General features: G+C 36.6%; 1 protein-coding gene across 3 annotated transcripts in view; it reads right to left on the reverse strand.

Moving 5' to 3' along the window:
- Window positions 1-15,732, reverse strand: part of LOC132788662 (LIM and SH3 domain protein Lasp) — a 34,423-nt gene that overhangs the window by 8,861 nt on the left and 9,830 nt on the right. For all 3 annotated transcript variants that reach the window (XM_060796173.1, XM_060796174.1, XM_060796175.1), the window contains exon 2: window positions 5,950-6,044. In XM_060796173.1, the coding sequence (XP_060652156.1) occupies window positions 5,950-6,044 (95 nt within the window). The remainder of the gene's footprint in view (window positions 1-5,949; window positions 6,045-15,732) is intronic.

Genomic DNA, 15,732 nt, shown 5'->3' on the forward strand with positions numbered 1-15,732 from the left:
AGCCGTGCACAAAATGAATTGAAATGCGATTAAACGCACAGATTGCCATATAATCATCATCAACGCCATTATCCATAATCCCAGAGGGCGGGGCGGGGGGCAGCTGTGAGGGAAATTGGAAAAATCGAAAAACACAAAATTTAATTGACGGAGTGAAAATGTTCGATTTCGGGTATCGAATTGCGCGTTGTGTGTGTTGATGTTTAAATTTCATATGCAAAGCAGCAGCGATCGATGGAGGAGGCAAGTCGAAGGGGGCCGGGGGAAGGGGAAGCACTTGGGGCAACACTCCCAGTTCACAGTTTTGGTAATGCCATGAAAATGGGGCGTGGCCGTTGTCATCAGCATTGTGAACGGTTTGTTTAGCATAAAAAGAGGCAAAGCCAAGTGGCCAAAAACTATTTTCAATACCCGGTGCATGAAACTGTGGAAAGGTGTTGCAATTTGGTGAGTGCTGAAAATCGATGCCACAAAGGTGCTGCTATATAAAACATCAATCAATAAGTCGTGTGAGTAACATAAAGATAATAAAGCTATCGATAAATTTATATGACTCTTTTAACGAACGATACTTCAGTTGACCATATATAAAATTTAATGACATTTCGACAGTCAGTAAAAAAGTTATCGGAATATAGGTGAAGCAAATTTTATTGTTCAATAGAAAATGAATTCAGAGGAAATTCGGTTGTTGACATTATTATTTTATAAAAAAAAAAAGTCTGAACAAGTTTAAGAATATTTGTCAAGAATAAAATGCGATAGAATAAAATTCGAATAAGATCTTCAAGCTATTCCTGAACTTGCGCAGACTTATTTTTTCTTTATTTTCATCTTTTAAAAATAATATTAAAATTCTATTCTATTCTTTTCTAGTATTCGATGCGATTTTTAAGCTATTCCTGAACTTTCGCAGAAAATATTATTAAAATTCTATCAAAGAATAATTTTGTTTGGATATTTCTTAAAAAAAAAGCATGATGAGATATGATGATTCAAGAATTTAGACCAAGAATAATTCCTATAACCAAAAACAAAATGATTCTTTGCAACAAATAGAATTTTCATAAGATTTTCAAGAGAAGAAAAAGAAAAAAATGTCTGAGAATGTTTAGAAAGAGCTTGAAAATCTTTTTGAATTATAGACTAGAATTGAATTTTAATAATGATTTCAAGAGAAGAAAGCAAAGCTAAAAGAAGTATCCGCAAGTACAAGAATAGCTTGCACATCTTATTTGAATTCTATTCAAGGCAAAAAATGATTTTATTTTTTCGGTTTTAGGAAATATTCTTTGTCAAAATATCATTCCGATGTATATAATATCTTAAAGTCAGTTGGAATCGCTTCAATTGTTTTTACGCACGCAGAACACTTTAAAAATGGCTTTCCTAAATAGGCAGCAGGTATTTCACAGTTGTGCTCAAATTACTCGAGATTTCTTACTATTTTGGTAATTGAAATGGCCTTTTGTGTATGGCGCATTGCTTTTGTTTTCCATTGTAGGCGGCTTAAGTAATCAAACAGCAACTAATGGGGCACACACATCTACATTTCGAAACATATCTATATATATATTTGAGCATATATGAGAACAAGAGAAACCTCTATAGCTTATTTTTAAGCTGAGCTTCGAAAGTGAAACAAAAAATGTGGAAATAGAAATGGAATTGAAATCTCTTCGCTGTCTTTTTTTTTTTGTTGAGGAATGTGGCACATCATCAGCCATTGGAGATTGGGAATTTGAGAACTGACAGGCCACAAAAGAGGGCAAAAGGGGGCGTGACCAGCTCGTCATGGGCATGACCATGGTTCACTGGCTTTTTATGTTAATAAATAAATGTGCAGTTTGCGTCGCGCAGATGATGTACGAAATAATGTCGAGGAAAGTTCTTGTTCATTTTTGTCCCCTTTGCTATATTGCAGATGTTCTTTTTTTTTGCTCGTATGAAAAATGAGGAAAACCCAAACAGAAAACTATACAAAAAGCTACTCAAAGCACACACATACTCATATACACAACTTATATGAGTTTTATATATAAATAAATGAAAATAAAAAGTGAACAGAGGCCGGCAAACACACAACACACAAAACACACACAACTCGTTTTCTAGTTCAATTCCAGCTAAATGGAGGAAGAACCTGGTAATGTAATGGATATATGCCTTGAATGAGACTCCTCTCAATGTGTGTGTTTGTGTATGTGTGTGCTGTTGTCCTGCCATGTACGAGAGGTTTACTTCAAGACACAATTAGGTTAGTTCTATAAAAGAGAGAAAGTTGCACGGCCAAAAAGCAAAAACGAACAAAAAAATGATTTGTTTGCAACTTTAAAAGGATTTCTCGTATTTTTCTCCGACTTGTGATTTTCCCCCCATTATTTTCCTTCTGCGAAAGTTACACATTGAAACTTTAACAATAGTTTCCTTGCAATTAGCTGCGCCCTTTTATCATGTCTTGTGTGTGTGTGTTTGTGTTTGACTTGAGCCAAGTTCTATTCCCATAACTTGGCTTATCCAATTAAAAAATCACAATTGCCATGCACTCCACATGTGGCAAGCAGCCGCAGCAGCAGCAAGTACAAGTGGCAAGTACATATAATTGCATGTCTCCGGCATTTGAAATCTCTTCAGTGTGGACTTTATAATTTATTGCAATCGCTATTCCATTGGGCACACAATCCTGCCAACTCCACTGACCCACAGACAGACATGGAGACAGAGACGGAGAGAGAGAGAAAGAGAGCGAAATTTTGCCAAGTCAGATGAAATAAGGAAGAAAGCCGCAACTAAAAAACTATGCACATGACTTTGGGATATGCGGTAGATACATTGAATTGATGTAGCTAAAGAAGAAACGAAGTTTGCTGTATAATTTCGAGATATTTAGTATGCACTATTAAATAAAGTATTTACGATCAAATATACAAAAGAATTGGTTTAGTATAATATTTGGTATATACTGTGGTATATTTGGTATATACCAGGGCTGTTTCATATATTTAATATATTATATACTGTGGTATATCTGGTATATACCAGGGTTATTTCATACATTTAGTATATTATGCACGCCATGGTATATATTTAGTATATTTTGTGTATTGTGCATTTATACGGTATATTACACATGCATTGGTATATCTTATTACAAATATATTTTCTTTGGTATATTGTAGTATTTTTGTACACAATTTTCTATCAAATATACTTTCTTTGTTATATTGTAGTATTTGTTTTTATACATTATTTTATACTATAATAGCGCTTTTCGATTTTTCTTGTATTTTAATTGAAAATAAGTAGAATATATTTCATATATATAGACTTATGGTATATTTTATAACCCATATACTTTCATTGGTATATAATTATATTTTTGTATACCAATATTCTAACTATAACAGCGCCTTCGCACTATTTTAGTTTGATTAAAAATAAGTAGCTAGTATCTCACAGTCGAGCACACTCGTATATGGCGCTCTCACTTCCCTTATTTTGATTTATTCTTAAATTCGCTGAGTTTTCAAGCAATTTTTTCAGCATAGCCACATTCTCCGCCATATTCCCTTTCTCCTTTACCACACCCATATTATACCCCATTATCCGTGGTCTAACGCGCATATAAACAGTAGGGAAAAGTTGTGCTGCTGCTCAAGCAATTATAAAACTCCAATAGGGATAGTCAGCAGTATAGATGGATGGACAGCAAAAGGCTACTGCAGTTGCAACTCGCAGCCAGCCAGCTAGCATTTGGTGGCTGTCAGCCGGAAGAGCGTACGTGGAGTCACGTAATCGGAGCAACGCCATCAGCCTGTTACTGTCTTTCCTCCCGAAAACAGAAAAGGGAGCGGGAGCGAGAGTTAGAGCTGGCTAAAAAGGTGCAAATGGTCGTGGCGATGACTGCAGTGAAAGTGCTAAAAAGGCGCCAGTCAGATGCCACGCCTCCTTGTGCGGATAGTGCAGAGAGAATTTATACCCACATGACATCATCGATTGAGGAGGAATGGAATGGAATGGAGGCTTTGGGCTACTGTGTGACGCAGTGAAGCTAACGGACGCATAACTCAATCCGCATGGAATTTTTATTCCCGCAGCGGTGGCATCCACAATAAATCTGCATTAGAGAGCTTGCAGCTCGCAGTCATCGTTGTTACTGTTGCATGCATAGCTTGGCTCAAGGCCAACAAATGGCGCACGCACTGCAGAGGCAACTGAGCTCGATTGTTGATGTTGCTGCCACAAGGCGGCTGCACAATGGTCACAATACTATGACAACAAAACGCTTGCTCCAATGAGCTGTGCAACAAACCATGCTGGATTCTAGAACAATAACATTGGGGCGTGGCAGTGGCAGTGGCAACAACACACACGACACACGACACTCAGCGACTCAGGATGGCGAATCGCGTTTCCAACGGGGTTAAAGTTGCTGCAATGCTGCAGGCCGGCAGTTGTGTGTGTGTGAGTGTGTATGTGCGAGATAGTTTATCTGTTCGACTCACTAAAGTGTCGCCGCATTTCCGCACCTTTGTATACTTAGCATATGAACATAGGTCATAAGGGTATACTCGACTGACTTGAAGCCACAGGTTCAGACTTCATAAATATGTTTACTTATTCCTTTTCTGCACTAAAAATTAATATAATCTTTTAATTCTCTATCTTCTTTACAGCTTTAGCTACCAAGTCAGTAGTCAACATAGACTTGTCTGGCCTTAGACAATTCAAATTCATAGAGAATTCAAAAAGATGAATTGTTCTTCCATCTAGATCCAACAGATTTTAAATGACATGATTAAGGGGTACCTGAGAGTTGAACATACTTGTCCAAAAGACAAAACTGCCGATGAGGAGCTTCAACAATACTTTTTTGATCACACTTAGCAAAGTCTATCACACTCGATCAAAAGCTAAACTACAAGTGTGTTAAAGAGAATACTTCTTTCATCGCATCTCGAAGCTATCTTAAAGTCGATCACACTCTACCAAGAGTTAAACAAGTTTCTCTTTGCAAGAATGATTCTTTCAATACATTTCGTGCGAATCTTAAAGCCAAGCACACTTAATCTTAACGCTATCTTTGATCATTATTAGTGATTATCTCAAAATCGATCACATTCGATAAAAAGCTAAGACTCAGTTCTTTTCGATAATACTTCGTAAATTATATTTAGTGAGCATGTCGCAGTCAAGCACACTCGCTCTTAGCTCTCCCTTTGATCATTATTAGTCATTAGCTCAATTGTTGATCACATTCGATCAATAGCTAAGACTCAATTCGTTTCGATAAGCCTGCATTGATCCCTTTTAGTGAGTATCTCACAGTCAAGCACACTTAATCTTCATTATTAGTGACTATCTCAAAGTTGATCACACACTATCAAAAGCTAAGACTCAGTTCTTTTCGATAAGAATTCATTGATCCCTTTTAGTGAGTATCTCACAGTCAAGCACACCCAATCTTAATTTTGTCTATTATCATTATTATCGATTATCTCAAAGTTGATCACACTCAACCTTAGACTTCATTGATCGCTTTTAGTGAGTATCTCGCCGTCGAGCACACTGCAAATTAGCTTTCTCACTTGTTTATTTAGTGGCAACGCGGCGGCAGCTGCACTTTAGGCCGTGTGGCAGCAGCACGTGACAAGTGACCGCTCCCCAAGCGACGGCGGCAACCTGGTTGTTGTTGGTGGACACGGACAGCTGTTGCCGTGATTTCCATGGAAACGCCGTGTGAGTGTGTGCGGGAACTGCTTATCTATTCCGGCGTAGCAGCGGGATAAGATAAGATAAACGACGACGACGCCGCTAAATGTCGACAAACTGGCCAGAAATCAAGGTTAATTTCACGACCGCCCCCCCAAAGTCCCATTATAGCTCATCCAACGGTTCAAGTACTTAGTGATAAGAGGGGAAAAGAGGAACGGGGGATGCAATACTTACGCCTCACAGTATGGCATTTTATTGTAGCCCTTGTAGGTTTTCATATTGAGCGCCATTCCGCATTCTGTGCATTTGAAACACGTTTTGTGCCATGTCTGAAACGAGCAAAAGGAAAATACAAAAATTCTTGTTAGTTCGAGAAATAGCAAGAGATAAAAAAAAAAAATAAAAAGAATAAGTGCAATTTTTATAGCCCTCTATTGCCATTGTAGTCATTGCCTTGTTAAATTGGCGCAATGCAACTAAAAACTTAAGCTACAACTTAGCTAAAACTGAAAACAAACAATATAAAAAACAAAACTCTTGCCAACTATGAAAAGATTTTTCGGTTTTACGAGCATATTCTCTCACTCTGGTATCTGGTAACTACTTATGTTTTGTCCAACTAATTGGTCTGCGGTAGCAAAGAGCAAAATGAGAAGTTGAAGCCAGACGGAAGTCGAATTCTAGATAAGTGCTTGCAAGTTCACAGGCAAAAGTTTCAACAACTTGCTCGTGTTTTAAAGTCATTATGAGGTCAGCAATTATCGACTCTTAAGAACTCTGCAGCTTATAAAACCAAAATGAGGATTATAAACTTACAAGTACCATGTAATTGCAGGATAACTAATATGTATTTAAAGTCTAGTAGTCAAAGATACACAGAAAGAAAAAGTGACAAAATTAAGAATCAAATTTTGAATCTTACCAAATCCAGTAGATAAATTCTAAGATCTATATTGAAACTCTGGAATAGTTTTAGTTTGGCCATTCTTGAATGTTCAAAAATAAATATTCTTTAAGATTACAAACATTTTCGATCTTAATTAATACAAGATTTTTCCATCCGAAACCGGTATCCGAAGACTGAAAACTTCTTTAAAGAATCTTTTTAGAATGAAAGTCTGTTTCAAGAATATTTTTTAAGGAACCTAAAGTTCTCAAAATTTATTAATTCTATTATAGATTTCATTTTGTATGAACAGTTTTTTCTTTGTGTAGGACAAGTAATATATATTTAAGAAGCAACTTGTTTGTACTGAAATTTTGGTTTAATAAGACAAACAATCAAGAAAGCTACAGTCGAGTAAGCTAGACTGTGAGATACCCGCTACCCATTTTAAACAAAAGCAAAGCATACACCAAATGAATATACCGCTAAAATTTTAAAATATACAAAATGGTATATTGATATAGTACTACATTCGAAATATACCGTAGAGTACAAAATATATCAGATTGTGCGGTATTCATATTTAATTTTAATATACTGAACAAACACTAAACTATACCAAAGGCTATAATTGGTATATTGATATAGTACTACATTCAAAATATACCATAAGAGTAGATACTAAGCCCCGTAGTAAGTAGACTTTTTTGTCTCACACAAAATGATTTCTTAAATAATTTTTGATAATACCTTGATTTTTTTGTGTGCATAACAACTAATATGTATTTAAAGCATGTTTTCATTAGAGCAATTAAAGCTCGCACAGTTACGTTTTACAGATCCATAACTTTAATAATTTCAGATAGGCCATAAAATTGTCCCAAGTGAAACACACAAACTAAAGCTGAAGTGAGCTGCTGAATAATCTCAGCTGCGTCCTAGACTCTTGGCACAAGTTTCGTCGCCATCCAATTTGTGCGAGAGGAAAAATCTAAAAATCTTTTGCAAAGCGTTGCAAAGAGTCGCAGTGGCAAGGCGAATTGTCATTGATAGCTGGTATGCAACACGAAGTGGCAACTGAAGTCAGACTCGACGGCAGCGTGTTATGCAAATTTGCGAGTTTTGCTTTTGCTAACTGAGACGCTGTTTCCTTTACATTTTCCCCTACCTCAGCCCTCAGCTTCCTCTGTTGCAGTTAGGATACGAGGGTCAACAAACGATTAACTTGTCTGTGGGATTAGAGGCAAGGCAAGGCAAAGGCGCAGCAGGAGAAAAAATGCGTTAATTGGTTTCACACATACAAAGACACACTCAGCGTAGACATCAACCGCAGAGAGCGCAGACACGAACCAGACGCCCAAAGTGATGGGAAACTGATTTGACCAAATCAGACAGCAAGAGAGGGAGAGAGAGAGAGGAGGACCGGAGGGAAACCAGTTTAAACTCAGCCCACTTGGGAGTTGCAGTAGCGAAAAGCCAACCACATTCCAATGGGGCATGCCACAAAGCGCGGCACCAAAGTTGATAATAAATCAACGGATTTAAAAAGTTATTGTTGAAAAGTTTTCGACTAAAAAGTTGTGATGCGTTTTGACCTCTTGACGCTGCGGTTGGCCAAAAAAACGATTTTACCGTAAGTCAGCGCATGCGTAACCAACAGAAAGAGATAGCAAAAGAGAGTGTGAGAGATAGAGGGAGTCTGTCATAAGCTGAGTTTGCTTCAGCTGCAGTTTGATGCGTTTTGTGATGACGACAACAGAAATTCAATTTCAATTTCACTTTCACAACTCGCTCTCTGTGTCTCTGTGTGAGGTAATCGTTTGTCAAGCGATGGCTTTTAATTTTCTATGCTCGTTTTAACCCACTTTTTATTATTGTTGTTGTTATTTCTTTTTTCCGCTCGCTTCTCGTCTTGGTTTTCAATTTGCGGCTCAATTTCCAAAAAACAAGCACACACAACAACAACTTAAAAAAAAGACCTAAATGTTTCATGTTGTTTCTTCTGCTTAATTTTTTTCCCTTTTTCGTTTTTTTTGTCAAGCAAACCACATCGAGAGGTGTTGAATTTGCATTCGAATTTGCACGCTTTCAACGTTTTAAAACGGCAACGGCTCCACTCTGAGCAATAAAAAACTAACAATTGGCATGAGCCACAACGACAGACGGACAGACAGACAAAGAGACAGACACATTCAGAGTCAGCTGCATTGGTGTGTTATGGAGATTGGATAGGGTGTTAGGCATGGAACTGGGATTTTTTGTTGGTAGGGTTAGCGTGAACAACAACGAAACGCAGCTCGCTTGTCGGATTGGATTACAACAGTCAAGCGACCAGCAAAATGACAAATGAGGGCAACACTAATAGCAATAACAACACAAGCAACAAAAGTAAAAACAACCACAGCTATAATACAGCTACAGTGAAAACAATGGGGAAATGAACACGAACAAACGGCTGAAATGGTAACATGCAAAACCAAATCCATTTATAAGCACAGAACGTGAAGTGTCAAATGATTTGCCGACTTCCAAGCAATTTCGCCAAGAATTGATAAGAAAAAATAAACAAAACAATAAACAAATAAATATCACAAAAAACGTTATAAATGAATGAAGTAGAAATTTGTTGAGAAATTAATTATCTTAGGTCGAAAATGTGGAATCACTTTCAATAGAACCACATCCTAAAAAATATACCGAATTAATATACCAAAAATACTAGAATATACCGACGGTTATGATTGGCATACCGATATAGTGCATGTTACATTCAAAATATACTAATGATATTTGTATATACCATTGAGTTTGGTATATATTATAGTATTTTTGGTATATAAATTTGGTATATTTTTAGAATATGGTTTTTTTTTAAATACGGTCGAGCACACTCGACTTTGGTTTTTTTTGGTATATCAATATAGTATTACATTGATATTTTCAATGTATTAATATTAATATTTTTATACCCGCTACCCATAGGGTAGAAGGGTATTATAACTTTGTGCCGACAGGAAATGTATGTAACAGGTAAAAGGAGGCATCTCCGACCCTATAAAGTATATATATTCTTGATCAGCGTCAACAGCCGAGACGATCTAGCCATGTCCGTCTGTCCGTCTGTGTGTCTGTGTGTCCGTCCGTCTGTCCGTATGAACACCTAGATCTCAGAGACTACGAGAGATAGAGCTATAATTTTTTTTCGACAGCATTTGTTATGTTTGCACGCAGATCAAGTTTGTTTCAAATTTTTGCCACGCCCATTTCCGCCCCCGCAAATCAAAAAAAATCGAATAACAAGCGTAATTTTAAAGCTAGAGTTGCAAATTTTGGTACATATAATAACAACTATAGTAGTTATGATTCCTGAAAATTTGGTTGCGATCAGATAAAAATTGTCGAAGTTATAAAAGAAATACTTTTGTATGGGCAAAAATGCCTACTTATAAGGGTCTTAGTTACTTTGGCTGACAATCTGGTATATTGAGCCGTCTATGGTATATTTTGAATGCGGTACTATATTGATATACCAAACATACCATTTGGTATATTTTTAGTATTTTTTAAGTATTTTCGGTATATTTTCAAAATGATACCGCAATATTTTGCCTTTATTAAAAAATGGGTAGCGGGTATCTCACAGTCGAGCACACTCGACTGTAACTTTCTTACTTGTTACTTATGGTATATTCATTTGGTATATTTGTTGAATATGGTTTTATAGAAAATAGGTCGAGCACACTAGACTGTATCTTTCTAACTTGCTAAAATTACATTTCCCTTTTAAGCAAATTTAATTTAAGAATTTGAAAGTTCGCCCCAAGTTCAATATTGAACTCTTTAGCTATTTCTCTCTAAATTTCACTTTAATTTTAGCCCAGTTCTTTGGCCAAAAATCACTTTCAAATCGAAATGCAATCGCCAGAAGAAGGAGAACTGGCAACCGACAAATGGCAAGTGGCAATTGGCAAGTGGCAAGTGGCAAGTGGCATCATCTGTTTATTGTCTGCTGACTTAGACAAAAGCCCCCAAAGAATTCAAAAGGAAACATACATCAAATGCTAAATGTTTTAGTAATTCCAATTTGAATATGCAAGCGAGGCAGACAGACATTTAGGCAGCTGCGATTTGAGTGCATCATCAAGCAAGAGATGAGGAGGAGGAAGAGAAGGCGTTGCACTTGCCACACGGCCCACGTGCCCCTGTTGTTTGTTGTAAGCGAAACCCACTTGCACTGGCAGCTGTTCAACACACGAAATGATCATAATGATGCCGAGATGCTGATGATGCTGATAATGATGGTAGGCGTGTGTCTGTGCTCACGATGACGATGATGATACGGGAGTTCAGTGGAGTAGAGCAGCTGATGAAGCGGAAGTGAAAGCGGGCAACGCAGAATTAAACTACTTCCTTACTTCCTACTCGCTTCTGCTGGCAAACAACTGTAACACACACTCGAAAGCTTGCAACACACACAACACACATATCACAAAACTGCTTGCCAAGGCAAACTCTAGGGAAAAAAATCGGTTTTTTGGCAACCTTCTTTCAACGTCGTCGTTAGCATCGTGCGGGTTGCCCAAAAGAGCATCAAAATTAAGTTCAAGTTTGTTGCGTCGCGTTTTGGTCAATTTAACACGACTTCCACAGCTCCTCCTCTTCACTTCCCCTCTTCCCCCTCTAGCTGTCGACGCTTACCTAAAATCGCTCAGGTTTAGGCATATATTTTGCACGCTCTGTTTCATTTACAACTGTTTGCAATTGTTGTTGTTGTTGTTGTGTGCACACAACAGTGGCTATTAGAAGTTTGTCATCGGCTGTGCAACAACATCGAGGCTAACTAAACAAACAACAACTTGACGCATTTATAAATCTGATAGCTTTTGCTCGAGTCTAAATAAATGAATTCGCATAAATTTTCGACAGCGTAAACAATCTCAAGTTGTTATATAATCGCCGTCTTAAGAATTTTAAAAGATTGTTGTCGCATTGCTTTCAAAGTGAAATATTACATCAGAATTTTTATCTCAATCTTATAAGCAACTTGCAGAGATCAACTAGATAATTTTATTATTTCACACTAACATTTTTATCTAAATCTTAAATAGAGCAGAAACTTTTGCAACTTTTTGAACTTTGCAAAGAATTATATTAAATCATGTAGATAATTTTATTATTTTATTGGCAAATTTAACTTTTGAAAAAGATTAGATAATCTTAGAAAGTAAATTAAACTCGCTGTTCGGAAGTTTAAAAACATTTTAATCACATTTTTAGAAATAACGAAATTTCTTTAATTTTAATAATTTGCACCCACTTGAAATCGGATAAAAGTTGTAGAAGTTGTACTTTTAGTTGCTTTGTCTGACAATTTGGTATATTTTGCGCTCTATGGTATAATTTTATTAACATACCAAATAAAGTCTTTGGTATATTTATAGTATTTTTGAGCTATATTAAATTTGGTATATTTAAAAAAATACCGCATTCATTAAAGATGAAGCTTTCTTACTGGTTTTGTATAATTTCAATGTTTTTATAATACAATAACAAATTTAAAGATCCATTTTACCTTGCTTATTTTTATGTAGTATTATATTATTCTGTTTCCGAATCATTTTTATCGGTTTAAATCGGTTCCAATATTATTGTTTCCGAATCATTTTGAATCAATCTATAATTTAAAAATCGGCCTCATTTCTCAGGCATTTACTTTTCGTTCTCAGTTTACACTGTCTGCAAATGGTTTTTTATTTCGTTGCACTATAAAATTTGCATTTTTTTGATTACATACTTTTGTGGAACGTGCATATTAAGGTCAAGGTGTTGATATATTTTTTTCAAATTGACTTGGCTTTGCCATAAATGGTCACTAAGAATCATGAGAGCTAAATATTGAGTCATAATTGACAACAAATCTACCTGAGCGCCATCAACGATCGACAAAAAGCAAAACAAATAAATAAATAAAACCCCTTTTCAAGTATCAATGATTACGAAGTGGATTCCGTTACGCGTCGCAAACAACACAACAACAATTGTCGCCTTCCGTCAACGTCTCCATTGGCTGACCTTATATGGCTGATCGATGCGATATATAGAAACCAACAGTCTCCCAATCTCTCTCTTTGTCTCTCTCTCTCTCTCTTTCGCACAGCTTGCCTACATAAAATGACATAATTGTCATTATCAGCTCTGTGATGTGTGTTAAGTAAGGCCGCAAATAGTTTTAATTGTTGCCCCATTGACGTGACTGGACTGCGCGATCCAAATGCGATCTCTCTCTAAGCTAACTTGGAAACTGAAACTGGCAACAAGTCCCAAGTTGGTAATGTTATAATTAAATAGCTAACAATGTTTTTCCTCCATCTCCATAGAGTGCATGTTTTCTTATGCAATTCTCTTTCTTTTCATGCCTTTTTCTTTCAATAACATTTTCATTTCCACTTGGGAATTTTTCACACGCCAACAACACACAATTTTCCATCAACATTTGTGTTGTTGATTTGTCATGGTCCGACTTGGGCTTTATAGCTTTATGGATGGGCCAGTTTATCGAGCTGTAAAGATCTTTTCATATCATACGCTTCGATCGACAAGTTTCTAATTTGTTTGGGGAGGCAAAAGGCAAACAGCAAACAACAGTTGCCGCTTTCAATTTCATTTAATTGAGTTTTTTTCTTTTAACTGTTAATTAAAATCATTTTGTTTACGCGCTTTAAGAGGGGGCAGGCAGCAGGGGAAGAGGAGGTGTGGCATATTAATAACAGTCTGTTACCCAACTCTGACTTTACTTTAATGTCTCTCTTTACTTTGCTCTACGACTGGATTTTTGCCTTTGTTTATAGAGAGAAAAAAAAACTGGAACTGCTCTGTTTGAATTTTGCAATTATTATACACGTTTTGTTTGCTGTATGCAACTTTGGAATGCTTTTGTTGCTGTTGTTGTTGCTGTATCTACACACAATCAAAATGTTGACTACAGTTTCAAAGTTGTCAGACAGAAATGACGCAATCGCAATCGCAGCAACTGTCTCTGAAATTAGATACTAGAGAAAATCTTTGCCAGTAGCAGAAAAATGCGAATATTATGTATTCGCATACATAACATTCATGTTTGTGTGTGTTGATAAAAGAGAGATAGTTCTTTTTTATCTGCAAAAATGATATATTGAAATGGCATTCCATTCTTCGTAGAGATGACGCGATACAGAGAACGATATTTCAATGGAATCGAATATGTTTATTATTGCTAATAATACCTTTATTTATTTAAACTTATAACATTCGTTTATCATATTTCAAAGTTTGTCTACGACACCCTCAAACTAAACACACATTTTGTTCGGCGAAAACCGCAAAAAGCATTTCAACAGCATTTTCGCATCTGTATCTGACAGCAACATATTCGTATATATTCGCATTTATAGCGGCAAAAACAGTTTTGGTTTTTATGCGCCCCGATCACTACAACAACAATTGATTAGAATCGCGTTGTGTGTGTGTGTGATTATGATTTCAATTTGGCCGCATATTTGCACGTTCGCATCCAAAAGATACAGCTACAGTATCTACGAGTTTGTATGTGTGTACTCTCCGACACAGGCTGCATAATTTGTTTATTAATTTTATTATTGTGATTTCGATTGCCTCCGCAAAAAAAAGGAAAAAAAAAGTGGCCACCAACTGAGCGTTGTTGGAGCAGCTGCTGCCACATCGCTTCTCCGCTTATTTTTTTTTTTTTGCCTTTTTTCATTGTATCTGTGTGTTCTCTTTCTTTTTTTTGCGTCAACAATAAAAAGCATTACATCAACCTCAACATAACGCGAGAGTGGCGTGGCATGGAGTGGAGCGTAGAGAGTGACTCACGCCGGAGCAATGCCACGCCGAAGCAAGCGAAGCAACCGAAGCGCTGGAGGCGACAGTGTCAGTGAGGCAAAGCAACTGCTGCTGCTGCTGCTGACTGGAGAGCGACCCTGGAACCGGCCACTGGAGTTGAGTTTATAACTCTATACTCGCTATCTAAAGTGGAGAAGAGTTTGATGGTCTAGTGTGAATGTGTGGAACATGTTACTTTTCATGGGGAAACTCATAAAATGCATTTATTACTAATTAATAGAAAAAAAGAAGTGAATAAAAAGTTAAATCTGATATTTGAAAACGAGTTCCTAGCAATCTTTGAACTTAAGTTCCTATTTCAGTAAATGTTTTAATTTCAAAACTATTAAAACCCTTCACTGAAATAAGAAATTAAGTTAAACTATGCTAAGATTCACTTCGAGTTCGCATAAATTTCATACAGATCAATTCCGCAAACATCTCTCAAGTATTTAGCTATCGAGCAGACTCATCTAATGCTCTTTATACTCGCTATCTAAAGTGGAGAAGTTTGATATTCTAGTTAGAATGTATGGAACATGCTTCTTTTCATAGGGGAAAACTCATAAAATGCATTTATTACTAATTAATAGAAAAAGAAGTGAATAAAAAGTAAAATCTGATATTTGAAAACGGTTCCTAGCAATCTTTTAACTTAACTTCCTATTTCAGTAACTTCAAAGCTATTAAATTACTATAAAACCTTTTACTACAATATGAAATAAAGTTAAGAATTAGCTAAGAACTGAAAACATTCGCTTCAAATTCACATAAATTTAATACAGATCACTTCCGCAAACAGTTCTCAAGTGTTTAGCTATCGAGCAGACTCGTCTCATGCTTTTTATGTTCATTCAAATGGGGGAAAAAACACATTTGATATCTAGTCGCAAGCTTGGCGAGCGTTTCATTAACTTATGGATGCGTCTTTTTGTGAAGATACGCACTGAGAACGGGTCGAATACGAATAGTAAATCATCATGAGTGTATCTCTATGCACATCAGCGAGATGCGAGAAGAGTTTTTACTTTGCTGAATAGAGCTCATAACGGTATTGCCAGTTAAAAGATACATAACAGCATTTAAGCTATCGCCTCTCTCTCCTCTTTCCCATGACTGGAGTTTCTTCTCCTCCTCCTCCTTCTCCACTTGCAGACCAACTTGTCAGCCTCATCATCATCAGTTTGTGCTGGAATTGGTGTCGATGTTGTTGTTGTTGTCGTTGTTGTATGTAAATGGTCAAACGTTTCTCT

The sequence above is a fragment of the Drosophila nasuta genome, chromosome 3, assembly GCF_023558535.2.
Source record: "Drosophila nasuta strain 15112-1781.00 chromosome 3, ASM2355853v1, whole genome shotgun sequence".
Taxonomy (NCBI): Eukaryota; Metazoa; Arthropoda; class Insecta; order Diptera; family Drosophilidae; genus Drosophila; species Drosophila nasuta.